The 25426-nt window shown below is 53.2% G+C and overlaps 11 protein-coding genes across 11 annotated transcripts; 3 read left to right on the top strand and 8 right to left on the bottom strand.

Annotated features, from left to right (window-relative positions):
* Positions 1-40: 40 nt before the first annotated feature.
* On the bottom strand, positions 41-1499 carry trm10 (tRNA (guanine(9)-N(1))-methyltransferase). The gene has a single exon (XM_025636643.1). The coding sequence runs from the start codon at positions 1330-1332 to the stop codon at positions 97-99; it is 1236 nt and encodes a 411-aa protein (XP_025485973.1). The 5' UTR covers positions 1333-1499; the 3' UTR covers positions 41-96.
* Positions 1500-1646: 147 nt separating this feature from the next.
* On the top strand, positions 1647-2902 carry BO82DRAFT_387799 (putative NADH-ubiquinone oxidoreductase subunit GRIM-19). Its single transcript, XM_025638339.1, has 4 exons — positions 1647-1793; positions 1993-2099; positions 2224-2376; positions 2460-2902. The coding sequence occupies exons 1-4, from the start codon at positions 1743-1745 to the stop codon at positions 2506-2508; spliced, it is 360 nt and encodes a 119-aa protein (XP_025485972.1). The 5' UTR covers positions 1647-1742; the 3' UTR covers positions 2509-2902.
* A 225-nt stretch (positions 2903-3127) lies between these two features.
* BO82DRAFT_297927 (karyopherin MSN5) lies at positions 3128-6870 on the bottom strand (the record flags this gene model as incomplete). The annotated part of the gene is made up of 2 exons (XM_025631968.1): positions 3128-3801; positions 3852-6870. 2 exons carry the CDS (start codon positions 6868-6870, stop codon positions 3128-3130), a joined length of 3693 nt encoding a protein of 1230 aa, XP_025485971.1.
* A 904-nt stretch (positions 6871-7774) lies between these two features.
* Positions 7775-10708, bottom strand: BO82DRAFT_387797 (sterylglucosidase 1). The gene is made up of 6 exons (XM_025638338.1): positions 10644-10708; positions 10548-10574; positions 10018-10490; positions 9031-9962; positions 8660-8978; positions 7775-8596 (listed from the first exon to the last, which is right to left on the bottom strand). The coding sequence occupies exons 3-6, from the start codon at positions 10399-10401 to the stop codon at positions 7943-7945; spliced, it is 2289 nt and encodes a 762-aa protein (XP_025485970.1). The 5' UTR covers positions 10402-10490; positions 10548-10574; positions 10644-10708; the 3' UTR covers positions 7775-7942.
* A 390-nt stretch (positions 10709-11098) lies between these two features.
* Positions 11099-15959, top strand: BO82DRAFT_348617 (SKI complex subunit tetratricopeptide repeat protein SKI3; the record flags this gene model as incomplete). The annotated part of the gene is made up of 3 exons (XM_025633839.1): positions 11099-11214; positions 11303-11503; positions 11566-15959. 3 exons carry the CDS (start codon positions 11099-11101, stop codon positions 15524-15526), a joined length of 4278 nt encoding a protein of 1425 aa, XP_025485969.1. The 3' UTR covers positions 15527-15959.
* Positions 15596-16534, bottom strand: BO82DRAFT_13468 (OB fold domain-containing protein). The gene has a single exon (XM_025630015.1). It carries the CDS (start codon positions 16396-16398, stop codon positions 15664-15666), a length of 735 nt encoding a protein of 244 aa, XP_025485968.1. The 5' UTR covers positions 16399-16534; the 3' UTR covers positions 15596-15663.
* Positions 16535-16763: 229 nt separating this feature from the next.
* BO82DRAFT_348610 (COG1/VPS51 family protein) lies at positions 16764-17727 on the top strand (the record flags this gene model as incomplete). The annotated part of the gene is made up of 1 exon (XM_025633838.1): positions 16764-17727. The coding sequence occupies exon 1, from the start codon at positions 16822-16824 to the stop codon at positions 17725-17727; it is 906 nt and encodes a 301-aa protein (XP_025485967.1). The 5' UTR covers positions 16764-16821.
* BO82DRAFT_359759 (DUF1917-domain-containing protein) lies at positions 17686-19277 on the bottom strand. Its single transcript, XM_025636642.1, has one exon. The coding sequence runs from the start codon at positions 18863-18865 to the stop codon at positions 18035-18037; it is 831 nt and encodes a 276-aa protein (XP_025485966.1). The 5' UTR covers positions 18866-19277; the 3' UTR covers positions 17686-18034.
* BO82DRAFT_348608 (uncharacterized protein) lies at positions 18927-19354 on the bottom strand (the record flags this gene model as incomplete). Its single annotated transcript, XM_025633837.1, has 2 exons — positions 19163-19354; positions 18927-19041 (listed from the first exon to the last, which is right to left on the bottom strand). Coding segments are annotated over exons 1-2 (171 nt in total), but the record flags the coding sequence as incomplete, so codon positions are not given.
* A 709-nt stretch (positions 19355-20063) lies between these two features.
* On the bottom strand, positions 20064-23908 carry BO82DRAFT_369923 (uncharacterized protein; the record flags this gene model as incomplete). The annotated part of the gene is made up of 7 exons (XM_025637191.1): positions 20064-20158; positions 20218-21428; positions 21494-21780; positions 22096-22160; positions 22355-22572; positions 22643-23631; positions 23690-23908. 7 exons carry the CDS (start codon positions 23906-23908, stop codon positions 20064-20066), a joined length of 3084 nt encoding a protein of 1027 aa, XP_025485964.1.
* A 135-nt stretch (positions 23909-24043) lies between these two features.
* BO82DRAFT_13443 (uncharacterized protein) lies at positions 24044-25291 on the bottom strand. Its single transcript, XM_025630012.1, has one exon. It carries the CDS (start codon positions 24867-24869, stop codon positions 24216-24218), a length of 654 nt encoding a protein of 217 aa, XP_025485963.1. The 5' UTR covers positions 24870-25291; the 3' UTR covers positions 24044-24215.
* Positions 25292-25426: the final 135 nt, after the last annotated feature.

The raw sequence follows: 25426 nt of genomic DNA, 5'->3' as shown, positions 1-25426 counted from the left end.
ACCAATCATGTGAAAATCATCATAATCATCATCATCATCAGTTCTACTATGCAGTATACAGTACAGTACATTACATTCCATGGTTCTAGCTTCGATCTAGTTGCCCTCTTTGGCCTCTACTGCATCGTTTTGTTCCTCCTGCTCCTGCTCTTGTGCAACGGTATCCGCTTTCTGAACAGCCTCAGCCCCTTCTTCTGCATCTTTCTCCCCCTCTCCCTCTTCTTCCTCCTCTGCCTCATCTCCTTCCTCATCCTGTGGCTCCCCCGACTCACTGACTGACTCTCTCAAAGTGCCGCCTTTCCGCTGGGGAATGACCTCCATGAAAGCCTTGCCCCAGTCGCCCACTTCCAACCACTTCAGCATGATCTCCACCACATGGTTCGTAGCCAAGACCTGACGGGAGGCCATCTGGATGTATTCCCCAATCGGCAATTTGGCCGTCTTGATCCCCCGCTCGACAGCCTGTTTGTAGCAAATCCCCTTGTGGCGGTTCTTATCCACCAATCCGCCGATGATGTAGGTACTAAACGGCTTCAGCTCCGTCAGCGTGTGCGGACTGTCGCTGCTCAAGTAGACGATCTCGCCGTCCTCGGGCTTTGTGTCCGCTTTATCCGCAAAGACGCCCTCGAACCGGCCGCCGTCCGGCACGACCATCCACTCCTTGGCCTTCTCCGCGGCCTCGACGAAGTCCGCCTCCAGGAACCGGATGCCCTTCCAGTTCTCGTACGTCTTCGCCAGCACGGTATCGAACCGCTGCTTCAGCAGCTTGTTGAACGAGGAGACCACCAAGTGCGACCGGAACGGCGCGCGGCTGTTGTCCGAGTACGACCGGGTCAGCTGCGAGCCCAGCGAGATGCGCTCCTTCTCGATCATCAGCTCGTCGAACCCGCAGTCGAGAATCAGCGTCAGCGGTAGCAGGGTGCCCTTCCGGAACCGCGCGGGCGTGCGCTCGTGCTCCTTGCGGAACTCCGCCTCCCGGCCCTCGTCCTTTGCGACCTGGAGCTCCGCCCGCCGGCGCTCCTTGCGGGCCTGGATGCGCTCCTTCCGCTTGACTTTACGCTGATCGCGTCCTTCTTCCCATTGTTCGCGGCGGCGCTGGCGCTTCATGGCGCGCTTGGACATTGGTGCCGTCTCGTCAGTTGGTTCGCTCGGGGCGCCATTGTTCGCTGTTGTTGTGGTGGTTTCATCGGTGTCGCGGGGTTCGACTGCGGCAGTCGTGAGTTCTGACACGGGATCTGACTCCGCCATTGTTGAGTCCTGTTGGGGTGGTTGTTGTTGCGAGTCGTCGTGGTCGAGCTTGACCAACTTTCTGGGACGACCTTCTTCCTCCATTTTCTCTCTCGAAGGGAAGAACTCTTCACAATTGAGACAAAGCCCAGCAAAAGTCTCTCAAAACAAGCGTCTTCAAAGCAGACACTGTAAATATAGTATATTATCTCGCCGAACAAGCCCAAGTATCCAAGAAATCAAAAATCCCGCTGTTCATAAACAAATCAATCGACAATGACTAGAACAATTAATCAATGAATTTCGGAACCCGGGCAGATCTTCTCCCCTTCCTCCCCACCAATGAGAACCCAGGCAGCCCGCATTACCGCGTCCGCCGCCAACCACGTGACTTTCACACTCTCCCAACCTCAAACCAACGGCATCATATCTCCAAATCGAAGCTCGGCCCGGCCGTAAGGTACGACTCACCTGAACCAAAATCAATCGTTCCCCCCTCCTCCCAACCGTTCAACATGCCTCAGGACATGCCCCCCGCTGGGGGCTACCACCAGGTGCAATACAAGGTGCGATTGACCCTTCCAAGTTTTCCTGGGATACCAACGCCAACCCCGGATCAAACCGATCGATCCCATACCATTGCTTCAAACCCCCCTCATTGTCACATCGCGTTCACCCCGCGAAACCCTCATGACCAGAGAACTCAACAAACCAACCCTCCTCCGCATCCACTGAACATAAACTAACACCTCTCAACCGAAATAGCGCAACGTCCCCGTCCGCGGCTTCCGTCCCATCGTCTACCTCGCCGGAATGGTCGGCGCCGTCAGCTACGGTCTGTACAAGCAATACTACTCGATGCGTGAAATGCAGTACGTCCAGTTTTCTCGGCCCTCAGTCCCTCAGCCCCTGCAAGCCCCAACCCCAAACCCTCAATTCCAACCCTCCCAAGACGACAACAAGACCAGACCCAGAAGCTAACAACGATGCCCACAGCGAACTCGGCCGCGAGAAACTCTGGGGCCGCCTGCACATCATCCCCCTCCTCCAGGCCGAAGAAGACCGCGATCAGGTCCGTCGCTACTACGCCGACAAGGCCCGCGAGCAGCAGCTCCTGGGCTCGGAGAACAGGGTGTATAACTCTGACCGGTACGCGCGCCTTCCCCCCCCCCCCACCTCTCTTCTGAAATAGCACGCTATGGAGAGCTAATCGTGTAATGGCATGGCAACAGCTTCGTCCGCCCTACCTTTGCCTATACCCCTTCGCAGGTTACTGAGTAAATTGAAGTTTTTTTTTGAGAATCAAATCCAAAAAAGAAAAAAAGTCTTGAAGACAATTTTTTTTCTTTGCCTCATTGTTTGTTTCCATTGTGTACTTTATTTAGGATTGCGATTGTGGTTTGTTTTCTTCCAAAGCTTTTGCCCTTTTCTCAGAAATATTGCAAGTCGTTACGTCCATGGGCGTAGGGGCGACGGAGTCCTGAATTTATGGTATGGATCTTGGTTTACGCTCTATTGGGATGATCGCCTCCACGTGGAGAGGTGAAGCCTTCGCAGCTGGCAGAGTAGAAGGTAGGTTACTGCAGCCTTCATGCGCGATACGCAACATCTAGCTAGCCGTCGTAGTCATTTTCGAGACACTGTCCGTCTATACACAATTATACTATATGACCTCAAATCGGCGACTGCTGTTTGTGCAAAAGATGCCTGAATTCCCTTGACACTTTTCGCTCCCTGATTTTCAGGTGGCTTCAACGAGCTGTCTATATTCTTTAGTAATGGCTATGCAAACCGATAAGGAGGTAGCTGTAACGGCAGTGGCCGTACACTACCGCCATACTATACAAAGGAGTAAACCGAGAAGCGGTCCAACCTCCAGGAATCTATAAACTGTGGGATCCTAACCAAACAAATCCGCCACCCCGGACAGATCCGGTCCGTCGTTGATATCGACTTTCTGATTCTGCTGGCCCTCCATCTCACTTGTCATGTATCTCTCCTGCAGGGCACTCCGCGCTTTCCGGCGGTCCTCGCGCGAACCCAAGATCTTACCTTGCTCAGCTATGCTGACGCCTCTCAAGCTCTCTAGAAGATCCAAGATCAAGGCTCTCTGCTGTCTTGCGGCGGTTGACCTTACCAGCGCGGCTTCTGCATTGGCCACTCGCTGCTCGCTCATGCCAGGAAGGCTCAGAATCACTGCGCGCGGGGTCGGGCTGCTCGAGCCGTAGAGAACCCAGATAGACGCAATGAGCTGAGCAAGGTCTTTCTGCATGTCCACAAAGTAGGGCTCATGCACAGACGTGATGCAAGCCTTGAGGACCTCGGAAGAGATGAACTCGCGGATAGTAATTGTGGTAGGTGCGTTGTTGGGAGGGGCAAAGTCTTGCAGGATGGAGCGAATGACACGGGTGATGATGCTGCAGCAACGGGTATCGCGCATACGAAGGGCATGGGTGCAGAAAAGCATAACTGGCTCAAATATCTCAGGTGAAGAAAGAATAAAATGCCGGATAGAGTCCGAGAGTGCCGGTGCAGGCTGCAGAGCGCTGGGATCTGCTAGCTCGTCATCAGGATCTAGATTACCGTTTAGCATGCTTCCTAATAGTCAACGCTCTTTGACTTACCACCACGTTGAGGATCAAGCAGACTTGCGACCATGATCACCGCAGAATACGTCAACTGGCGCAGGATACTCTCGGACTTCATCTCGTCAGTCAGGTCGTCAGACTCAGCAAGTCCCTCTTTTCTTTGTTCAATCAGCTCCCATTCCGATGTGACCTTCTTATCAATGCTGGTAAAGAGGGTGGCCAGCATTGGAGGCAGAAAGTTGCTTCGGAAGCGAACCGGGCAGTCATCGATCAAGCAGCGTGAGATATTGAGAAGGACAGAGAACTGATGAGAGGATAGGTGGGCGGAGTCCTTGAAGAGAGCTTGTGAGAGGGGACCTGGAAGTTCTGCGAATCCATAGAAATTCTCCCGTAGTCGGCTCATGCTGAACAACATTGAGTAGCACGCTTCACGCACAGCTCGAATTTTGCCTCTCACGGATGAGGCAAATCCTTCGATTGAGCCACGAGATGCGGTGATCTTGGCATAGAACTCATCACGGCTACCAGTGGAGATCCCCGCTTGCCAAAACCTATCGGTCAAAATGCGTTCCACAATTGGCGCCATGTCTGCGGGCAAGCCCTTCCAGTTGCCAGGATTGTGGAAAGCATGAGCATTACTGACTAACTGGAGAAGCGTCGGCAAGATGATAGGAATAAGGTCATGCCATACATTGCAAGCAAGCTCATATGCTGGTTCAGACCTTTTGAGCTTATCCGTAGAGACGGCCAGCATCGTCTTGGTACCTCTCAAAGGTAGTTGCTGAAACTTCCTAGTCATTTCTTCTTGAATGAGCTTACCCTCATGGTCCAGAGGGACAGAAGACCAGTCTTCAAGCTTTTGAGCCTGTCTGCACTGCATATATGCTCCGACATTCTGTAGACCAAGCATAGCACAGAAGCCCTCAAATGTTGAGCTCACAGTCCGGAATTCTTCCTCTTGCCATGCTTGCTTGACCGGCTCCACGAAAGACAGAAGACGAGATTGACGAAGGTAGGGTTCGACGTTATTTGCTCGCTGCATGATGATAAGCAGGATAGAAGTGAGTTCCATATGAAGCTTATCGTCTACCCGGTTGGCCATGGATATCTCCTTGATCTTCGGTTCCAATATGTCGTAGAACGTAGAGAAGTAGTCTGCATAGCGCATGGCCAAGCGCCGGAGCTCATGGCTGGCAAGACCGTGAAGCTCCTTAACCGATTCCGAATAGACGGGATACTCTGGCTGGTCAGGGAGGCGGGTCATCAAGATGTACTCCAATGCTTTCAGTGCAAAGCTCGGGGTCTTGTCGAGAGCTCTGGCGGAAATATCGACAATAAGCTTGATCACTCTCTGTTTCAAAACTGGATCTTCAAAGTTACGTTGCATTAATTTGAAAGCCCACGCCTCCAAAATCTGTTCCAAGTCGCTGCGCTTCTGTTCATCCTGCTGAGGCATCTTTCCGTGAGCAGATACCCATTTGTTGTACCCTTTTAACGTTGCTTCGACAACCGCAAACTGCGTGTCGGCCCGCATAAGGGGTATAGAGGTCTTTGAGAATGACTTCACAGTGAAAGCTTCCACACCGCTGTAAAGATTGTCTAGGTTGCCATCAATTCCTGCAAGTATATGGGGTATGGCGTCTTGGGGTCGCTTTTGGACGATTGTTTCGATGATGGAGGAACAGTATCGGCGATAGTTCCCGACAAAAGCGTGTCTCTCGGGGATTGTGTCGATATCCTCGTTAAGGAACATCACTGTAGGGTTGTCGGATTCTGCCGGTAGCGATTCCCAGCGAATGAGGCGCTCAGTACAAATACTCAGCAACGAAGGGATTAGACCGATAACCAGGTCCGTGTTTCCGATCCTCTCGGAGGCTATCAATTTAGACCACACATGAAGGACAGGGATCGAGATTGTGAGACTTTGATTTTGGATGACAGTAATGGTAAGATGAAAGAAGAAAGGTAGGTCCATGCCCTGTGCGCTTTCCAGTGAAAATGCCTTCTCTTCGAGAAATCCAGCGATGTACGAAATCATCTCGGAGAGCTTTTTGCAAATAGTATACTTGGTGTCGTCCACATCGTCCGGTCCCACAACTGACCATTCGTACAGCTTCTGAAGCACACTGAGCGCCTGAGTCTCGTACATGAAGTGTACCAGGGGCTGGAATCCTTCGATTTCCACGTGAGACCTGCTGTACAGCGCATGCAGAGCTTCAACAGCCGCCAAGAGCACAAGCTCGTCATTGCAGGTGAAGGCACTGGCGATACAGGGGACACAGTTGGACGAGAGCACACCCTTGGGAATTGCCCATGTCAGGAGAGATTTGAGAGTGGCAAGCGCTTTCAGTGCGGAGTCTCGGGCCTGCTTTGAGTTCTGGATGTTCCCGATACAGTCATGCAGAAAAGCACAAATGCGAGACATCCATCCCTCAGGTCCGCAACGCAGCTCAAGATTATCCTTCTTAGGATGGATCTCCTCAAAGACGGCCAGGGACGTACAGATTTCGACCATAGCCCGGTTTAGGTCCGTGCCACGCAAGGATGATACGGTATCTTCACGATAGAAGATGTCCTCCGACAGAGTTTCAAGAATAGAGAGTACCAATTCCTTGTGCACGAGGCTCGCATTCCAGAACTGAAGAAGCGTTTCGTCCATGGAGTTCCAATCTAAGCCCCAGCTCCTCTTGGCGACCTCGGCCCACAGTTGCGGGATCTTGTTGCGAATGTAAGCAGGATCTTCAGGTCGGATCGACTCCGCCAACTTCAGAACGAGGTCCCTGATCGCCGAAATCTGGTCTTGAGCTTCAAAGGAGGTGTGGCGCAAGACATGATCCAACAAACCCAGACCGAAATAGCGGACCAGAGGATTGGTTTGCTCGGGCAGCGCAAGCATGTAACCATTCTGCGCTGCCGACTTGCTCTCTTTTTGGGCCTCGACAAAGGTCAAGGCTTCTCTGCGTAGCTCGTTGGTGGAGGACGGGTTGTGGATAAGCTCCAAGGCGCGAATGATGTCGGCCATGCGGCCCTCCGATAGATCACCTTCGGCCGCCATGGATGATGTGGGAAATGAGAGGTACAACTTCTTCGCTGCTCTTGGAAACAAAGACAATAAAAAAAAGCTATGATTACCTTGACAATTGGTGAAGTGACACTTGCAATGTTCTCATTATCTTGTAGATCCCTGCAAAATCTCCCTCTGTTTCTCTTTGGGGCTCCCAAACTTCCGTGGTGGGAAGCGGATCTGAGTTGGGCAAACTTTTTGACAACTGGAGGGGGGAAATTAGTTAAGGGGAGGTAATAATAGAATCCTGCCCCCGGGGACTTTCAGCCACAAGTCAGCGATGGTGTTTTGTGCAAGTGGGCAACACTGAGTGATCGCTGAACACACGGCAACCGCCGTCTAGGGGAGGGGGTGTGAAGGCAGTTGCGGCTCAATAAAGGAGATTGGTTCCCTGCGAGGCGCCGATGTTGTTCTGCCTAAACGAAGTGGAGTGCTTATAGATGGACGGTGTTTTGGTGCTTTTTGGTTTCCTTGTGTTTTCTTCCCTTCTGCTCCCGATATATGATTTGAAATGAATAATTAGACAGTAGTAGAAACAGAAATTCAAAGAAAGACAAGTACGGAGTGGGGAAGTGTGTATTATCCACCACACTTGAAGCTTGAAGAAGAGATTTGAAGGGAAGAATCGAAGTACGGGAAGAGGGAAAGAGCAGGAGCAAGAGCAACAGTGAACGTGAATCGATAAGTTACGGCAGATAATCAACCTTGACGAACGCCCGCCTTACCAGGAGAATTTTCCACGCGCTCCCGCTCCAATCACCACACCGGTTCGTCCCTCTCCCCCGCTAGTCCTCCTCACCGCTTCCTGGGGGGGTTCCGACTGCTCTTATCGATAAGCCACCCAGCTAGACTTTTGTTTACTTCCTGCCTAGTACATGTTCTATCTCAGATTCCACTCACGGGTGCATGTTTATTCGAGCCATTGCTGGCGTCATATTCGAGTAATTATACCGGCATGACTTACTCGATCCAAGATCTCAGAAAACAAATGTGACAACAACCACAAAATGCGCTCGCATAGCAAAGAAGACAGAAACACAGAACCCACGCCAATCAAGGACAATCACATCACGCTGCATCCGCTGCTCTGGCATTGCTCTAGATACGACAGCTCATCACTCGACGAGGTGGCAGACTCGCCTGGCTTACGTTTGACCCCCTGAATCTTGATATCATGAGCCCCCGCCGGATGCCACCAACACAACCGTTGTACCTTGACTGAGTTGACCTCAACCGAGTCAATGGTCCATTCTCCGCTACTGACGGAGACAACAGTGTGCCCTCCTGGGAAGTGAAACTCGGGAAGGTAGATCTCGGTCGCAGTCTCCTCGCTCAGCGACCTTTCATTTCCAATCAGCGACAGCGTGAATGTGCAGTTCCTGAGGTCGAACGTATATTTCGAAACCAGGCCGCTGGTGAAGATTGGACTCGGCCGGATGAAGGCCTCTGCCGCACGGAACCCAAGTTTGTCCTCGTTCGACTGACTGAACTCCGAAGTGATAGAGGGAGCCGACAGCGCACTCTTCAGGTTGTCAGGCCCTATCGACTGATGCTGAATACTACCTTGACTCTCGGAGTATGCTGGTGAGTGAGGGTCAGTCTCTACCCGAGAGTCAGTTTCCAAGTCAGAGTATTTCCCACTGGGAAGCTCGAAATCATCGACCGAATAGATCGATAAGTCCTCCCCGTTCCAGTTGTCGCCCCATTCGTGATTGTTCTGCGACGGTGTCAGTCTCAATTCCTTTCACTCAGCGTGGTAGCGTTACTGCTCGCCGCTTACCGTGGTAGTATAAAGCCACAATGTGAAGCCATTTGCCGTACTGCCCTCCAGTGCAAAATGGTTGGCGTCCATAGCGCTGACCTGACTGCTATAATCACCCGTCTTGTAGGCATGTTTGTCGTCCATGTCATAGGGAATGCCGATCTCTGTGAAAACCATGGGGTGATTGCCCATATATTTCAAGCTCTCGTCCCGTAGAAACTTCAACTGGTCACGCAAGCAATTGCGAATCGCCGACTCTCCAATCTTGATGGCAAAGGCTGGTGTGAGGTACTTGCCACGAAGTACCCCAATTACATCCACATTGTATAGTCGATTCCTGCAGTGGACATGGTTAGCACTGCGCGGAAAGACATGGCTTAATTACTTACCAGTGCTTCGTCAACAAAGTGAGTCCATCATAGTAATGAGCTGCATGCACCATATTAGGGTCATCGTCCGCCGTTCCCTCTAGGTTGGGCGGAACCTCCATGACAGGGGGTTGACAAAACATGATTGCATCCGGCCACACGCTCCGAAGAGCATCTTTGTAAGCCCGGTAATGTTCCATGAAATATGTATTGGTGAAGAGGTCGTAGTTAAGTGGTTCACCTGTTCGAGGGTGTTTGGCGAAATAGTCCTTTCGCAGTAACTGGTCCGATGACGGATCCCATACACCATGCTGGGCCCATAGACATTCTCCCAGCTTCCAATTCGAGTCTCTCTTCCAACCGTATTTCTCGTCGTCGTAGTCGTCTGGCAACCAAGCGATTTCGCCCTCTGGATCCACCAATTCTCTGCCGGTCTGATGAGGGCCAAAGCCGCCAAAGGCCCAGGTTGTCTCCTCACATGCGCGTCCCGAACCGGTCAGCATAGCCTGGAAAGCAGTAGGCGATGTGCCCAGTTGAAGTTGCTGTTCAGGTGGGATCACAGAGATATCTTGGAATCCAATCAGACCTCTGTGAGGTTCATTCATGCTCTCCCATCCAATGACCACTTCGCTTTCGATATCCCCAGCCTCATGAATTTTTTCAGCAAAGTACTTGCATGCTGCAATGAAGTGACCCTGCAGATAGTCCTGGATGTTCATGCCATCGATGATGGCCTTGGGGGCAAAGTCCCGACCTCCCCAAAACAAAGTAAACATGGTCTGGCAGACCAGTCGTGTATAGTTGGTACTCCATATCATCTTCGGAAATTCGGCCGGGTTGTCGTACGTATTCTGCACCAGGGCTGCTTCGGTCTTCTTGAACGATCGGGGGTTGAAACCTGCCGCATATAGGGTCCAGGCGGGAGCACCAGATCCCCCTGATAGTCTGGACCACTTCACATTATTAGCTGGGACGTTGATGGTAGTCTGGCGAGTCACGGAAACCTACCACATCCTGGTGCGGATCGAGGAAGACGAAGAACTTGTACTGCTTCGCAATACGAAGGACTTCGATGGTGAATGCGATCCATTCATCGTCATATTTCCCTGGCCCTTCATGCTCAATCGCCTCCCATGTGAAAATATATCTTATGGTATTGTAGCCCCATGTGCGTAGTCTGGCAAAATGGGTGTGTGCATCGTCAAGAGAAAAGGGTCGACCAACAAAGGAGACGTTGTCCGCATCGAAGAAGCTATCGGAGACATATGAAGGAGTGTCCGGATTCTTGGGGTATTTCGACTCGCCGGCGACGTTGATCCCTCTCAAGGTTATTTCCCGATTGTTCGCATCTTTGAATGTTTGACCGTCTATTCGAAGTCGATAATGGCCCATTTTCTCTCAGTTTCAACGTACGATAACACAGCAAACGGTGGAAGTAGACGAACGGGTGCTCGCGGATGTGCGGACAGGGCAGAACAATGCTGAAAGAGAGAACGTCAAGACTGTGTGATCTAGGATGGTGAGATGCCTTATCCTACCCAGCAGCACTTCAAAGGGTTAAATCACTGAAAGGCAAACATCAGTCAGTACTAATTGACTGGACCAAGTGAGGTGTCGATCGTATCTGCGCTAACCTTGCAGGAACAGCTGGTTGATGGCGACGACGCCAGTCACACAGCCAACGGTAACAGACTTGGCGTCCAGGGGAGAGGGAGGTGAGGGGGTCTTCAAAGTGAATTAAAGAAGTTATTTGAATGTCAGTCAAACAAACAAGCTTCAGGTTCGTATTGGTATCTTTTTCTTCTATAGGCTAGCTAGCTCACATGTGTCAACAGGCAACAGCGAAGAACAACGTCTGTACATCAACTAGACTATTGAGTTACTACTCAAGCTCCGAGAGCGATAACGAGCGATCCGGCGGAACCTCTGACGTACCTTTACCTTTTCCCACTTGGGTTTCCCCACACAGCCCGCCCGGCCTTTTCTCAATTACGAGTAACTTGCTCCAAATCCGCCAGCCAGCATTCCCCTCAACCAAGCACAAAGTTTACCTGAGAATCCGGCCAGGCCATGCAGCGATTGCCTTAAGATGGCAAGCAAAGCGGCTCTCAAGGCAGTGCGCACGGCGCTGGACTCGAAGGACTTCGAGCTTGCAGCCGAGAAGGCCAAGGAAATTGTCAAGAAAGACCCTCAAATTTACCATGCGTGCGTATCACTTCATCCCCTCACCCCCGAAATTCCCGCCCCTCTCATTCCGGCGAATTGCGCGTTCCTAATCTCAATTGCCCGCTAGTAATGTCTTTCTGGGTCTCGCGCTCGACAAGCTCAACAAGAACGGGGAAGCCGAGGCGGCCTATCTTTCAGCTATTCGTGTGAAGGACAGCGACAAAACAGCTTGGCAGGGCCTTATCAACCTGTATGAGAAACAAGGCGCGCATAAGCTGGATCAATACCGTGAGGCGGTTGTCAAACTTGGCTTACTGTTTGCTGAAGTGTAAGTGTTGAAATCTGCGCTACGCTTATTTGAATATTGGGCTAGCTGCTGACTGATCTTAGCGATGACAAGCATCGTTGTCAGGATCTCCTGGATAAGTATGTCAGCTTCGCGAAGAAGAATGGTTCTCGATCGCAACACAAGAAAGCTCTTGAGTTGCACCTCCCATCATCGCCGCTTTACGAATATCTCCAAGGCAGGATCCCACATCCTTCCCATACCTACCTCCGTCTGATTGAGATAACGGAGTCGGAGGAGAAGGAATTCATAAATCGGGAGATTGGTGAAAGACGCACTCGTCTCGGCGCAAAGATCGACCAAGTCACACTGGAGGTTAAGAGGGAAGCTTTCAAGCGCAGCGAGCTAGAGCAGCTCTACCGTGGGATCGTGGACTGGTCTCATGACGACCAGGTTCGACGCACCTACGAGGAGAAGTCTTTGCAGCGCGCCTACGACTTCCTCACAGTTCTTCCAGCAAATGAGAAGGATGCCAAGCGAGTTGAAGTATTACAGGCTGCTCGTGACATGGTCATCATAAAACATCCTTTCGAACTGGCCTGGAAGATCGTGCTGGAGTGGCATGACGTCCAAGATTTCCACGAATGGGATCGCAACTTCCTCGATGACTTCATTGAGTTCTTTCCCGAAGACGGCCTTTCCAAGGTCCTTAAGGGATTCCTTGCTAGTGATATCTCTCCTTTCCCCAAAGAGACGAAGGAGCCAGAAGAACCTAAGCAAAGGAGAGACTCCAAAGCGGAGGAACCTGAATCCGACGAGAACAATGGCGAGGCGAATGAGTTGGCTGCTCAGGATCATCTTCTCCTCATGGTGGAAGGTCTTGAAACTTCGTCAACCTCGATCGTCGCACATCGGATTGTAGGAGAGCTCTATCTGACACTTGAAGAGTACGAGAGTGCTGCGGACATCTGTCGTAAAGGTCTTCGGAATGTTCACGACGTGGTCAGGCGGACGGGGCTCAATCTCACAAACAGCACCGATGCAATTAACATCATACTTGCAAATTCACTCATCTACCACCAAGCCCCTCGCTACCACCCTGAGGCGAAGGGTATCTTTGAAGAGATTTTGAAGCGGAAGCCAACTTCAACGAGCTGTCTGCTTGGAATCGGGCTTATCCTTGAGGTTGATGAGGACTATCCAGAAGCTGTGAACTTTCTGGAGCGTGCGCTGGCGCGGGATCCATCGAACATCAAGGTTCGAGGGGAGCTGTCCTGGTGTCGGGCGCTCAACGGCGACCTCGAATCTGGTCTTGAGGGTCTTCAGGAGGTGCTCTCAGACCTTCGCGAGGCACAATCGGAAAATAGGGAGTTCAAGGCTGAAATTCTCTACAGGGTAGGCTACTGTCAGTGGGAAATCGATCCATCACCAGCTGCACGCAAGGACCGCAACGGTGCCTACGCTAGTTTCCTTGCTTCGATCCAAACCAACATGAATTTCGCGCCCGCCTATACCAGCCTTGGATTGTACTATGCAGACTACAAGAAAGACAAGACGCGAGCCAAAAGATGTTTCCACAAGGCCTTTGAACTGTCCCCGTCTGAGATCGAAGCTGCAGAGAGGTTGGCACGCACATTCGCTAACCAGCGGGACTGGGACCTCGTCGAAGCCGTAGCCCAGCGCGTGGTGGATTCTGGCAAAGCCAAGCCAGCTCCAGGCTCTAAGCGCAAGGGCTACAGTTGGCCATACGCAGCTTTGGGTACTGTCCAGATCAACAAACAGCAATACCCGAAGAGCATTGTATCGTTCCAAGCAGCGCTGCGAATAAAGCCCGATGATTACCATTCATGGGTCGGTTTGGGCGAGAGTTACCACCACTCCGGAAGGTATATTGCCGCGACCAAAGCTTTCGAGCACGCACAAGCGTTGGAGGAGACGCTTTCGAGCACTGACAAGGAACAAATCTGGTTTGCGAGATACATGCTTGCGAATGTCAAGCGGGAGCTTGCCGATTATGACGATGCAATCGCGAGGTACGAGAACGTGCTGAAAGTCAGGCCCACCGAGATTGGCGTCTTGATCGCCTTGCTTCAGACGCTTACCGAAAGCTCTTGGAAGAGTCTGGAACTGGGACGGTACAATGACTGCATTGAACTTGCACGGCGAGCGATTACGACAGCACAGTCACTGGCCATGGAAAGAGTCGATGTATTCAATCTCTGGAAGGGCATCGGAGACGCATGCAGCCTATTCTCTTATGTGAAGTCCAAGGCAGATAGGCTGCCGATTGATGAATTGCAGAGCCTGCTTACAACCCAACTGGAGCCGTCGGCCTTGGACATCATGACTGACGTGGACGAAGTGGGCGCGGAGATTCTCGTTTCACTAACATCTGAGGACGATACCACTAGCCCATCGAACAAATGTCTCTATGCCGCCATCCTAGCCTACAAACGTGCCATCCAGGTCTCACTCCGGGATACCCATGCTCAGGCCGTTGCCTGGTATAACCTCGGCTGGGCCGAATACAGAGCTTACAGAAGCCTGCAGCTAAGCTCGCCGTCCGAAAATAAGAAGCAGACTCGCAAATTTGTCAAGACGGCGATGCGTTGCTTCAAGCGAGCCATCGAACTGGAAGCCGGCAACTCTGAATTCTGGAATGCACTTGGTGTCGCGACTACAAGCATGAGTCCTAAGGTTGCCCAGCATTCATTCGTGCGAAGTCTGCATCTCAACGATCGCAGTGCGCAAACTTGGACGAATCTCGGAACTTTATATCTCCTTCACAATGATATTCAGCTGGCAAACGAGGCCTTTACCCGGGCGCAGTCTACCGATCCAGACTATGCCCCGGCTTGGGTTGGCCAAGGCTTGCTTGCTCTTTTGTTCGGTGATCAGCGGGAAGCAAGAGGCTTGTTTGAGCACGCCTTCGACATTTCCAATTCATCGTCACGGTTGCCCAAGAAACAATACACAATGACCTTGTTCGACCACCTCATGTCCGATTCTTCCATCTCTAACGAAATCTCGCAACTCATCCAGCCCTTCTTCGCCCTTCACCAGCTTTCCAGCCAGGAGCCTTCTGACCTGCCATTCGTCCATCTCTCTTCCTTTCTAGCGGAAAGAATCGGTGAGTTTTCGGATGCCGAAACGAGCTTGCGAACTGTCTGTGCGGGAGTGGAGGCCGAATACGAAGTTTCCGAGTCAGCCGCATCCCTCTCTCGATATGCGCAGGCCAACGCAGACATTGCCCGTGTGCTTCTTGCCCGTCATGAGTACGAGGAAGCCGCCGAGAAGGCGGAAACAGCACTTATGCTCTCTGGTGAAGAGGACGCAGAGAAGTTCGATCCTGAGACAAACAAGAAGCTGCGCCTGTCAGCGCACTTGACCGCTGGGCTTGCACACTACTACCTGAAGTCCATGGACAACGCTATTGACATGTTCCGTGATGCGCTTGGGGAGGCGGATAATGCTCCAGAGGTGGTGTGCCTCTTGGCACAGGTGCTGTGGGCCAAGGGCGGGGAGGAGGAAAGAGCCGTTGCTCGCCAGCAGCTGTTCGACTGTGTTGAAGAGTATCCTGACCACATCGGCGCCGTCACCCTCCTCGGGGCCATTGCGCTACTAGATGAGGATAGAGACGCGGTGGAGGCAGTTGAATCTGACCTCCGCAACATGATCACTCGCGATGACATAGAAATCCATGAGCGCGGCAAGCTAATCAAGCTTCTCACTGCGGTGTCGACCCTGGGATACGGAGATAACTCGGATGTTCCTGAGGAGACCAGACGGATCGGAGAAGCCACTGCAGCAGTGATGAGATCGCCTGCCGAACCGCAAGGCTGGGTGGAATTGTCGTCGGCTACGCAGGAGCTGTATCCAGCTGAGATGGCCGTCAAGAGAGCCTTGAGAAGCGTCCCTCCCCGCAGCAACCTGGAAGCCGTTGATCTTGCTGCTGCATACGCACAGACCGGGAAGGCGAGCGACGCAATGAGGGCAATTATGGTGGCACCATGGCAGCAATCGGGTTGGGAAGAACTGAATCATGCAGTATCGACGATCGAGTAGTCGCTACCTTTGCACCACTCTCCAAATGTGAGATAGATCTAGTGAAAGAGCTATTAGATAGAAACGAATCACGAAAGGAGAAGAGGGGGAGAAAAAGGACATACCACAAATGCAAATATTCCTCTCCGCCAGCGGCATTAACCTGACTGATCCCCACCTTGCATCTCCGTAATCCTAGCCAACAACCTAGCCTTCCTCCCCTCTTTCCACGCTTGATCCATACTCTCAATCTTCCCTCCCAATAGCGACATGCAGTCCGGCGCAAGCAAGATCATCCCGCGCGCCACCGTCGCATTCCGGATGACCAACTTCGCTCCGATCGCCAGCTTCGCCACGGATATCCCCTGCACGCGCTTCAATTCAACCGCCACAGCTCTCGTCCCCACCGCGTCCTGTACGATCAACCGATGCGGTCCATGACTTTCGTTCTCAGACGCCGCAGGGCCAGCATTTCCGCCTCCTTCCTCATCCTCTTCCCCGCCACCAACATTAACAGCCCGTACAATCTCCCGCCCGCGGATCGCTTCCCCGCGCTCGACGCGCTCGATCGCCTCCACCTGGCTCCACAGACTCGTGCCGATGTCCTCGATGTCCAGGACCTGGACGGGGACGGGGCCCGGGAGCCGGCGCTCCTGCACGGTGGGGGCGGAGATGTCGGCGGGGAGGAGGGCGGAGGGGTTGTTGGTGTGGAGGGAGTCGCGGAAGTCCGAGGCCAGGATGCGGAAGAGCGCGGTTTGGGTTAGGGCCGAGATGGGCACGTTGCGTTGCAGGGCGGTTGTGGAGGAGACGAAGCTGTTGAGCCAGGTTGGGGAGACGGGGAGGGCTTTGGTGGAGTGCAGTTGGGCTGCGATTTGGGATTGGGGGCTGGTCATGGCTCCCGGTTCTTGGGAAAAGATGGGTGTTTAGAGTAAAAATAGAGGGAGCTGGGATGGGGTTGGAAGGAAGAGGCTTTTAGGTGGGAGAGGTTGATGGCATGGTTTTTTTTTTTTTTTTGAGGTTGTGATTGTTGTTCAAGCAGTGGGGTGAGGGGAAGGAGCGGGAAATTTGGAGAAATTATTTGAGTTGGAGCGGAATCCGGGGTGGGGAAGAACGTCCCCTAAACTTCCAGCCTCCTCCTTAACTTACACACCTCATCAACAATCAACTTCCATTCATCGACTTGAGTTACACCTTTCTCTAATATCCTCATACGTGTCTTACACTCTCCTATTGTCTTTCTATCGCTCACATAGGTAGCAACAAACAGGACAGCGCACCTCCACACCTCCACACCACTATCACAACCACTACCCACCATGTCGACGCTCTCCTCCCCCCGTCCGTCAATTGCTTCATCCCGCGCCCACTCTCCCACCCCGACCTCCTCCCACCGCCCCTCCCTGGACACCTTGAACACCAATCTCGGCTACAGCGGTGGGGGACTCAGCGCTTCCTCCACCCCCTCCACTGCCCGGGCAGTCTCCCCGTCTCTCCACCCGCGTCGCAACCGCGCCGCCCTCCGCGACTACTACAACCTCCGCCCAACCGATGCTGCCACCGCCGACGCCGGGCGCCGATCCCGCAGCATCCCCCGCCCGAGCGAGGACCCCGCCCCAAACAACAACAACAACAACCACCCATCATCCGTCGTGGCCACGGGGACGGAACTCGACAGCCCGGACTTCGACCCCCAGCGCTACGTCAACCACCTTCTGGCCACCTCGTCGCTGTCCACAGTCCTAAAGGCCGAGAACACGCTCGTCGGGGACATCCGCACGCTGGACAGCGAGCGGAAGGCGCTGGTGTACGACAATTACTCCAAGCTGATCCGCGCGGTCGAGACCATCGGCAAGATGCGGCGCAGCATGGATGAGCGCGGGGCGCCGTTGACCATGACCAAGACTCTGGGGCCGGCGATTGCGTTCGTGGCGGAGACGGCGGGCAGTCTGATTCAGGAGGGCGAGGAGCAGCAGCGCCGGATTCGGGAGGCGAAGACGACGCTGGGGTCGGAGCGGAGGAAGGTCGAGAGGCGGACGGTGCAGTGGGTGCTAGGCGCGCCGGACAGGTTGGAGAAGCTGGTTGCTGAGGGGAAGGTGGAGGAGGCGGAGAGGGATTGGGAGGAGGTGAGGAAGTTGCTGGTGAAGTGGGAGGGGGTCAAGGGGGTTGCGGAGGTCCGGGAGGCTTGTGAGAAGGTCATGGACCGAGGGGACGAGTCGTCTTGAGGTGATGCGCCGGAGAGAACGGGTCATAAGAGATCGACTCTACTGTGCTTCGACATCTTGGGGCTTGTTGGGGTCGGAATAGAGTGTTGCCATTCAGGCTTGGAATGGCGGCGGAGGATGTCAGCTACTTGGACGCTGACTTGCCTATCGCCATCGTCAATCAGTTGCTCATACAAAGCTACGGCATCGGTATACTGAGCCTGCTAGGTCCGTCTTGAGCCTCAAATCATGGCGAATACGCTGAAAATGGCCGATATTTTCACATTCTTGAATCCACAATCCAAACATCCAGCATCCCAACAGCAGCTCACGACTCACCCCGCAACACGTCTCGACTCGAAAACCGACTCGCCTTCAATCCCCAAGGATTGTTCCCCATGATCTCCAGATGGGTGAACGCATCACACTTATAGTATATGGGCTTTTCCTTGACCTTGACAAGCTTCAACTCCACCATTCTCCTCAGCACCCGGGCCACATCCTCGTGGTCCTCATGATCGTGGGTATAGATTGCGATCAGTCGCGCCCTCCCCTGCCCATCATCCGTTGCGACCTTGGCCCCGAATCCCAGCTCTCCGCGCACGGTCGCCTCGGTCACCAGAGTCCAATACTCGTCCACCTGATCCGCCGTGATAAACAGCATCCACTTCCCGGACACGACGCCCGTCTGCCTCGCCAGCACGAACAGCTCGCTCTCCAGCTCCTGCCGCCGACGGAGCAACGCCCGCGTTGCCGCCTGCTTCGCACCCGTCGGGGCCCTGTCCCGCTGCACCTGCAACGTCACCCTGTCATTCTCGAACCGATGCAACGCCCTTGTCCCCTCCGCTACGAGTCTCGCGAGCTCCGCCTGCTGCGGGCCCCTTCTAGGCTGAGGTGCTGCGACATAGATCCACGGCCCGACCGCATCAGCGGGCGTACTGGATGGCGTCAGCCCCGTAGCTACTACGCGCGTCGCTGTGCGTCTCACGCGGCTGCACTCCGGGGATGAGACATCCGTCATGACCGTGTCGCCGTCCGCCTCTTCATTCTTTGTTTCGGTCGTGCGAGTTGGAGAATCCGGTGGTGGAAAGCTGTAACACCTAGGCGGCGCAGCGCCATCATCCCCGTCTTCCTTCTTAATAATAGTACCGGGGTTCATCGCGGCAGCATTCTCGCTGGCTTCTCTTTCTTCTGCTTTTTCCGTGTGCCTCGCGCGCAACGCTTTCTGACGGATGGTGTTCAGAGAGTACGGATGGATCCTGGTCCAGTAATAGCCGGTGTCGTAGCTTGTAACGAGGTGTTCTAGGTCCTTGACCTCGTCGTCGTCGTCATCGCCTATCCCCGTTGTCAGTTTCAGGACAGTCCTTCCCTTTCGGACCACACGTCGGGTAAAAGTAATCCATCAACACCGAACAGGTTTACGTGGTAACCAAGGAAATATGGAATATATACCCACCATAAAAGCTCGACTCATCCGAAAGATCATCGACCGACAACTCGAAATCCCGAGCCATGTGTTATGTCCAAAAAAACACTCAGGCTCCTCTCTGGTTGGATGGACGAGGATAGTGGCTGTGGCTGTGGCTGGCTGTGGAACTCTGGGCCCGGGAAGAGGTGGTGGGTGTTTGGTTCGAGGAACGGGGGTGGATGGTTGACAAGTTGAAGGGGGGATACGGCGGTTGTGATGGGTAGGACTAGAAGTGGAACTCTCTGGGGGGAGAGGGGGGAGAGAAGGCTATGACGCAATTTCAGTGTGAGGGTTACTCTTGATTCATCTATGTGATTTTGGGATGTGTGTTTGCGGGCTTGGTGATGGGTTGACGCGGTGGCTTTTGATGTATACATTTTCGGGAGGAGAGGGGGTTCTTTGTATGCTACTGTAGGCTTGGGGCGTTTGAGAATAAGTGTTTCGTGTAACGCACGTTCATGATTGTAACTGGGTATATTTGGGGCTTTGATAATGTTGGGTTCGAGAGGCAGGTGTTCTGTTGAACAAGCAGTTGTTCCGATTTGCGCGGATATATAAGTGGGTTGAGGGGGATGGCGGGTAGATGGTGGCAGGACGAAGTCGACAGTATTTTCTATACTGTGTACTTTCATGGATGAAGTATTCGTGTGCAATGATCTACCAGAATCAGGGGAAAGAGCTCAAAAGTTTCCTAATGCACACGATGAATAATAAATCAGGATGAAGCTGTGATCATTTCATAATCTGACCATCTAGATACAATGACTCCGCCTTGAGAGCCAAAGTATCATCCTTGAAGAAAGGCTCACTGGATGATGTCAGACATAGGAGCCATCGATTTGCAAGAAAAGAAGAGTGCGTGATTGACTATCTCAGTCAGGTAAATGTCCTATGATGAGATCTTCACCCGGAATACCAGTGCCTGATTGTCAAGGTTATATCCCGACTCATCAGCATACTTGAACAGACCGAAGTTCATGCGGCCTAGTTAAACTCATTAGCCATCGACTCGTCCAGCTTGATGAAAACAAGACTCTACTTACCATCCTGTGTAATGAAGTCATTGTCACTCAAACTAAACAGAAAGTACTCCCTTTCGCGGGCGGACGCCTTCTGCCCCGGCTCCACGGGCACCAGTGCCAGGCTCTCCCACTTTTCATTCAACAGGAAACGATCCTGCGGGCCACCGTTATGCAACCCAAACTTGGCCAGCTGGCTCTCGACGTTATAGTCTAAGAAGGGACAGTACTCCGCCGGGGTGATCCCGGTGTCCAAGACCCCCGTGGCCGAGGCGATGGACCCATTGACCGCATCCGCATCCGCCCCCGGCCACCGTCTGAGATCGGTGGTGTTGCTCGTAATGCGCACGACATCCGCATGCCGGTACACCGACAACGACTCGTCCTGGCCGTGACCGAACCCGGAGTCGCGCGCCAGGACTAAGAATGCCTTGTCGTGATCCCCGGCGGCGGTCGGCAGCAAGTGTATCTCCGACTGCGCGGCCACCACGTCGTGGCCTTTGGTGTAATCGTAGTACGTGGGTAACATGACCACATACTCGTGCTCGGTTACCGGAGTTCCCGAGGAGATGTCGTACTGCAGGAGACGGGCGGGACGACGGTACTTCTTACTGGTGCCGCCTTCTTGATCTAAAGCGGACTGGATCATCGTGTAGAGGGTCTTCCCGTCCGGGGAGATGGTCAAGGCCTCGAAGCCTTGGTTGTTCGCGCGGCCTGTCACGGGGTCTTCGGGGATGGGGGCGTCGTTCGGGTCGTAGATGGGGGGACTGTCGGCGCTGAAGCTGATGGTCTGGTTGCGGTGCGGGATGTAGGCTGGTGGGGGCTCGATGGCTGTGACCATCCGGCCGGTTTGGCGGTCGAAACGGTAGACGTAGGGCCCGTATTCGTCGGAGATCCAGAAGCTGTCGTGGGTGAGTGCGAGGCCTTCAGCGTCCAGGGAGACCCGGTGGCCACCGTGGCCGCTGTTGGGGTCGTCGTCGAAGCCATTGCCGGTGTAGATCGCTGCAGGAAGGGGTGGGAACCCGCGATACTGGAGGGTGTCGTTGAAGTCGGCAGAGGCGTCGAGGCCGGTTAGTGGTTTGCCGGTGGGATCTGTTAGCAGTAGCGAGTCGAGGTAAGTCAGCTGCAGGTTGGGTGGGGATGGACGATTGGCGGAGTTGTTGTTGCTGGTCAGTTGTAGGGTGACGTTGAGTGTATGGACGCGGGCTTGGTAGTTGAGAGTGCCGTTCGTATTCCTGCATTCATTCTCAGCACACGAGGCCGTAGGAGAACAATATAACAATCCAGGAGACAGTCATACCAGCCACGATCGGGGAGGCAGTAAAGCAGTCCGGTATAGGTTTCAGGTCCAATGCGCCGCCAGGAGTTCAAATCAAAGGCGGCCGAGCTGCCGAAGCCCCCTAAAGTGTCGCCATACTTGTCTGTGGCGTTGGAAGGAATGAAGCCATATCCAGCCAGGCCGGAGTAGGTGTAAGTATGACTGCCGCAGCTGGTCCGGTTCACAACGTCATTGCTGGCAGCAGCAGCAGTCCAGTATAGAACCGGGAGAGTGTACAACCACGAAGAGTCGCGTCGCATGGAGGGTGGCTTTCAGATTGTAAGTGTAATGAGGAAATTGAAATCGATTGGAGACCTAGAAAAAGAGCCGGGTAAGTAGCAGGACTTATTCTTATCCATAAAGCACTTTAGCTGGCGGATAGAGTTGGCTCCGAGGACCGGAGAACTACTTGTGACTAGCAAGGATTAAGGAAGGATCCAACAGAAGGAAGACAACGTGGGCGCATCCATGCTTGCAATTCGTTGTGGATGGAAAACCATTACCCAGTAGGCCATAGCCAAGGAAACAAGTAATTGCCTTGCATTCACATTATTTTTAGTTGACTGCAGCGGTGATCTTCACACTGACTTCATCTCATCATCGTCGTTGTCATCATCATCTGCTTCTATCATGCCGCGTCCTTGTTGGCCTGCCATATCCTACAGAATAACCTTTTGTCATCGCAGTCACCCGAGCTCATTACTGACTATCCCCAAGTCGTCGGAACGGCAGGATAATTCTTCGCATCGAGGCCAAGATCCTCATAGATCGTGTCATCTCCTAATTGATGTTAGCTGCATGCCTCAAGTCAGACAATCTAAAAGATCATGAGGGAACACTCACCCCGCAGAGATTCCACCCGCTCTTGGTTTTCCTGCTCTAGGTGCTCGAGCTCTTCTCCAGGCTGCACCTCATCGGCTTTCTTGCCATCTTCCTCTGCAGTTGCAGCCTTTCCAAGCTCATCCACAGCCTCCCCAACCACAAGGAACTGCGCGTTGGGATAATCGATAAATTCGGGCTCCAGCGGCCTCCAGCGGTAGTCGCCGAATTTAGCAAGCACACTTCCGCCGTCAGTCAGCAAATGCAGGTGGGTCGGGACAAGGAAAGCCATAATCAGGGCGGGGGTTGTACCTGTCGGGATATTCGGGGTCTTTAGGAAGTTGAGCATACGATGGCCCAGGGTGTTTTGGATTCTTGGACTGCACAACCCAGCTTCCCCGTGCCCGAAGGCCAAAGTCTTCCTGAAGAGATCCAATCTGATCAGGAATTGTGAGAACGTAAGCCAGGTGAGAGGTTCGTTTGGTAGATGTGATTGCGTAGACGCCTTCCGCATACGGACGGGCATCAGGAACGGTACGCTCGCCTTGAGTGGCTGTGTCATACTGCTGTCCAGTAATGAAGCTTTCCTGCAGTGCTTTCATGGATTGCCCAGCCTTCTCGACGAATCCCATAACTCGATCACGACCAGAAGTCGGGAATCTTTTCTTTGGAAGAGCCATCAAGCGACATTTAGCACCAGTGTCAACGGGGCCCTGCTTTGCGTCCAAAGTAGCTCCCAAGGGAGTTGGTCGTAGCACCACAAAAGTGCGCGCAACGTCATCGACACCCTGAGGGTCAGCCACATTGACTCGGGACCGGTAGAAGAAGTAAATGATACCCTTTTCTAGAATGTTTGACGGGACCTTTTCCTCTCTTTCTTGTGAGGTTTCGATGCCAGCTTCGTTGCCCTTGGCGGGGCCCGTCTTGGTCTCCTTGCTTTCTGTCTGAATGTCATCGGTTTTCTCCTCATCATCCAGCTCCATTTTGTCTTCAAGCTTATCGTCAGCCTTGTCTTCTTTCACTTTGTCTGGCTGTTCTTCTGCTTTTTCTTCTGTCTTTGTTTCTGACTCCGTCTCTGGCTTGCCCTCTGGCTTTGCGCCTGGCTTGCCCTCTGGCTTATCCTCTGGCTTATCCTCTGGCTTATCCTCTGGCTTATCCTCTGGCTTATCCTCTGGCTTGTCCTCTGGCTTGTCCTCTGACTTGTCCTCCGGGTTCTCACCAGGTTTCTCCGGTGGCTCTCCCTCTTGCTTTGCCGCAGGCTTATCCTTAGGCTCTTCAGGCTTCGCTTCGGGCTTGCTGACCTGCTCAGAGCGAGCTACACATAGTCAGAAGATATCTGAGGTGGTTATGCGGGCTTACTCTACCTTTAGGTGGTTGCGCATCAATTCCGGTCGCGGGCTGCTGGGCTTCGTCCAGCTCTTTGTCGGCCTCTTTTTTGCTACGCTTAGACTCCAATCCCTTGTCAGCACTGCCCTTACGCTTTGCGCCCGCAGTGCCTCGGCTTTTAACATCAGGAGCTGCCGCAATGGCTTCCTTTGCCTTCTGGGCGGCCTGGCGAGTCGATGTTCGGGTTGCCATGATTACTATGCGCGCAGGAGCTTGTCAAGCAAATTCGTGGGCCAATTGAAGAAGGAAATTGGTGTTCAATGGGAGATGAAAGCGATAGGATAACGATAGATGACGGTGAGAGGTAATCTGTTAGCCGTAAGCCGACAAAGAGAGCAGTATAAGTGACGGCGATGAGAAGTTGGTGACGTCATCGAATAGTCCAGCCCTTTCCGGCCAAGCGTAGCCGCACTACGTCACGTGTCACATGTTGCGGGCCGCCAGAGCCAGCAACAAGCTATGAAGCTCGTGGGAAGCCAGGAGCTCATGTAACGCTCACTCAGTCGATGTCCATTTGATCTAGCGCGGCGGACGCATAGGGGTGGGAACTACTAGGATCCGCGGAAGAGGATCGAGAGTCGTAACTGCCCGATGACCCGGTTTCACTGGCCTCCCCGTGCCATAACACATCGGAGAATAGCCCCATATGGTTCTTTGAACGCTGGCTTCGCCTACGCTGTCTTTTGGGACGACCGTTGGACCCTCCCTCTTGATTATTGGAAGAGTTGCTGGTCGAATGTGATCGAGTTGGATGGCTAGGTGCGGTTGGCGCACTCGACGGCTTTCGCTTCATGCCCCGTTTAGCGGCGAAGCTTGAGCGGCGGCTTGTAGGGTCCGAATCGCAACAAAGGCCCTCCATCGAGTCCGCCAAATCATCTTGCTTGGGGTCCGAACTTTCATGGAGAAGTAACGCCGACCTCGGTCTCGCACGTGCCTCCTCCCAGGCGTCGGCAGGCTCATCCTCGGGTTCTTCGATCGCATATGGCAATATCACATTCGTTTGATCTTCGATGTGGCTGTTGACTGAGGGGGACTCGTGCGCAGCAGGTTGCCAGGAGGCCGAAGCGGGACCGGGAATATCCTGAGTGAAGCATGTTGGGTCATCCCGAAGCCGAGAGAGAGGAGGCACTGAACCATCCTCAGCTTTGATCATGGTGTTCTAGCCGGTGTTGCCAAAAATTGTCAGGTAATGAAAAGTGCTGTCTTCATAGAGTGTAAATGCTGCATTAGAAAGCGTTTCGAAGATCGGTATGTGTATGAATGGACATTATGTATACAATATCGCCGTTACACTTGCAGTGCTTTGATCTGTTGATTTGCAAATGGAAAAAAAAATGTTGCAAGAAGGATAGGGCAGACAGAGCTCAAACAGATCCAGTCGGAGAGAAGCGTAATGGGGCTGGAGAAGATGTTGTGTTGGGTTGCATTATGAGGGTCCCACCGCTCCGACAACGGATAGAAAGCAGCAAGACCATGATATCACATTCTGTTGAAGCTTGCTCTGATCCAGAATCAATCATAGAAAGAGAGAACAATACGATTTAGTGTCAAGCGAGGTGCAAGCATGAGCATGAGCATGAGCATGAGCATCAGCATCAGCATCAGCATGCTAGCTCAGGCTTGGTTAGTTGAAGGCGATTCATTTCCCCTGGCAGCTGCTCACCGCCGGGGCCCATCATTGGCCCTCGGGACTCGCTTATTGGCTGCCGA

The sequence above is a fragment of the Aspergillus uvarum genome, assembly GCF_003184745.1.
Source record: "Aspergillus uvarum CBS 121591 unplaced genomic scaffold BO82scaffold_105, whole genome shotgun sequence".
NCBI lineage: Eukaryota > Fungi > Ascomycota > Eurotiomycetes > Eurotiales > Aspergillaceae > Aspergillus > Aspergillus uvarum.
This window is presented reverse-complemented; position numbering and strand designations above follow the sequence as displayed.

What these genes read in the sequence shown, in the direction of transcription:
- BO82DRAFT_387799 (XM_025638339.1), top strand. Translation starts at nt 1,743, where the DNA reads ATGCCTCAGGACATGCCCCCCGCTGGGGGCTACCACCAGGTGCAATAC. An exon ending in ACCACCAGGTGCAATACAAG is followed by an intron (nt 1,794 to 1,992) that starts GTGCGATTGACC and finishes CAACCGAAATAG; the next exon opens with CGCAACGTCCCCGTCCGCGG. An exon ending in TACTCGATGCGTGAAATGCA is followed by an intron (nt 2,100 to 2,223) that starts GTACGTCCAGTT and finishes CGATGCCCACAG; the next exon opens with CGAACTCGGCCGCGAGAAAC.
- BO82DRAFT_13468 (XM_025630015.1), bottom strand. Translation starts at nt 16,398, where the DNA reads ATGACCAGCCCCCAATCCCAAATCGCAGCCCAACTGCACTCCACCAAA.
- BO82DRAFT_387797 (XM_025638338.1), bottom strand. Translation starts at nt 10,401, where the DNA reads ATGGGCCATTATCGACTTCGAATAGACGGTCAAACATTCAAAGATGCG. An exon ending in TCGATCCGCACCAGGATGTG is followed by an intron (nt 9,963 to 10,017) that starts GTAGGTTTCCGT and finishes AATAATGTGAAG; the next exon opens with TGGTCCAGACTATCAGGGGG. An exon ending in TGTGGCTTTATACTACCACG is followed by an intron (nt 8,597 to 8,659) that starts GTAAGCGGCGAG and finishes ACACCGTCGCAG; the next exon opens with AACAATCACGAATGGGGCGA.
- BO82DRAFT_13443 (XM_025630012.1), bottom strand. Translation starts at nt 24,869, where the DNA reads ATGATCAAAGCTGAGGATGGTTCAGTGCCTCCTCTCTCTCGGCTTCGG.
- trm10 (XM_025636643.1), bottom strand. Translation starts at nt 1,332, where the DNA reads ATGGAGGAAGAAGGTCGTCCCAGAAAGTTGGTCAAGCTCGACCACGAC.
- BO82DRAFT_359759 (XM_025636642.1), bottom strand. Translation starts at nt 18,865, where the DNA reads ATGAACCCCGGTACTATTATTAAGAAGGAAGACGGGGATGATGGCGCT.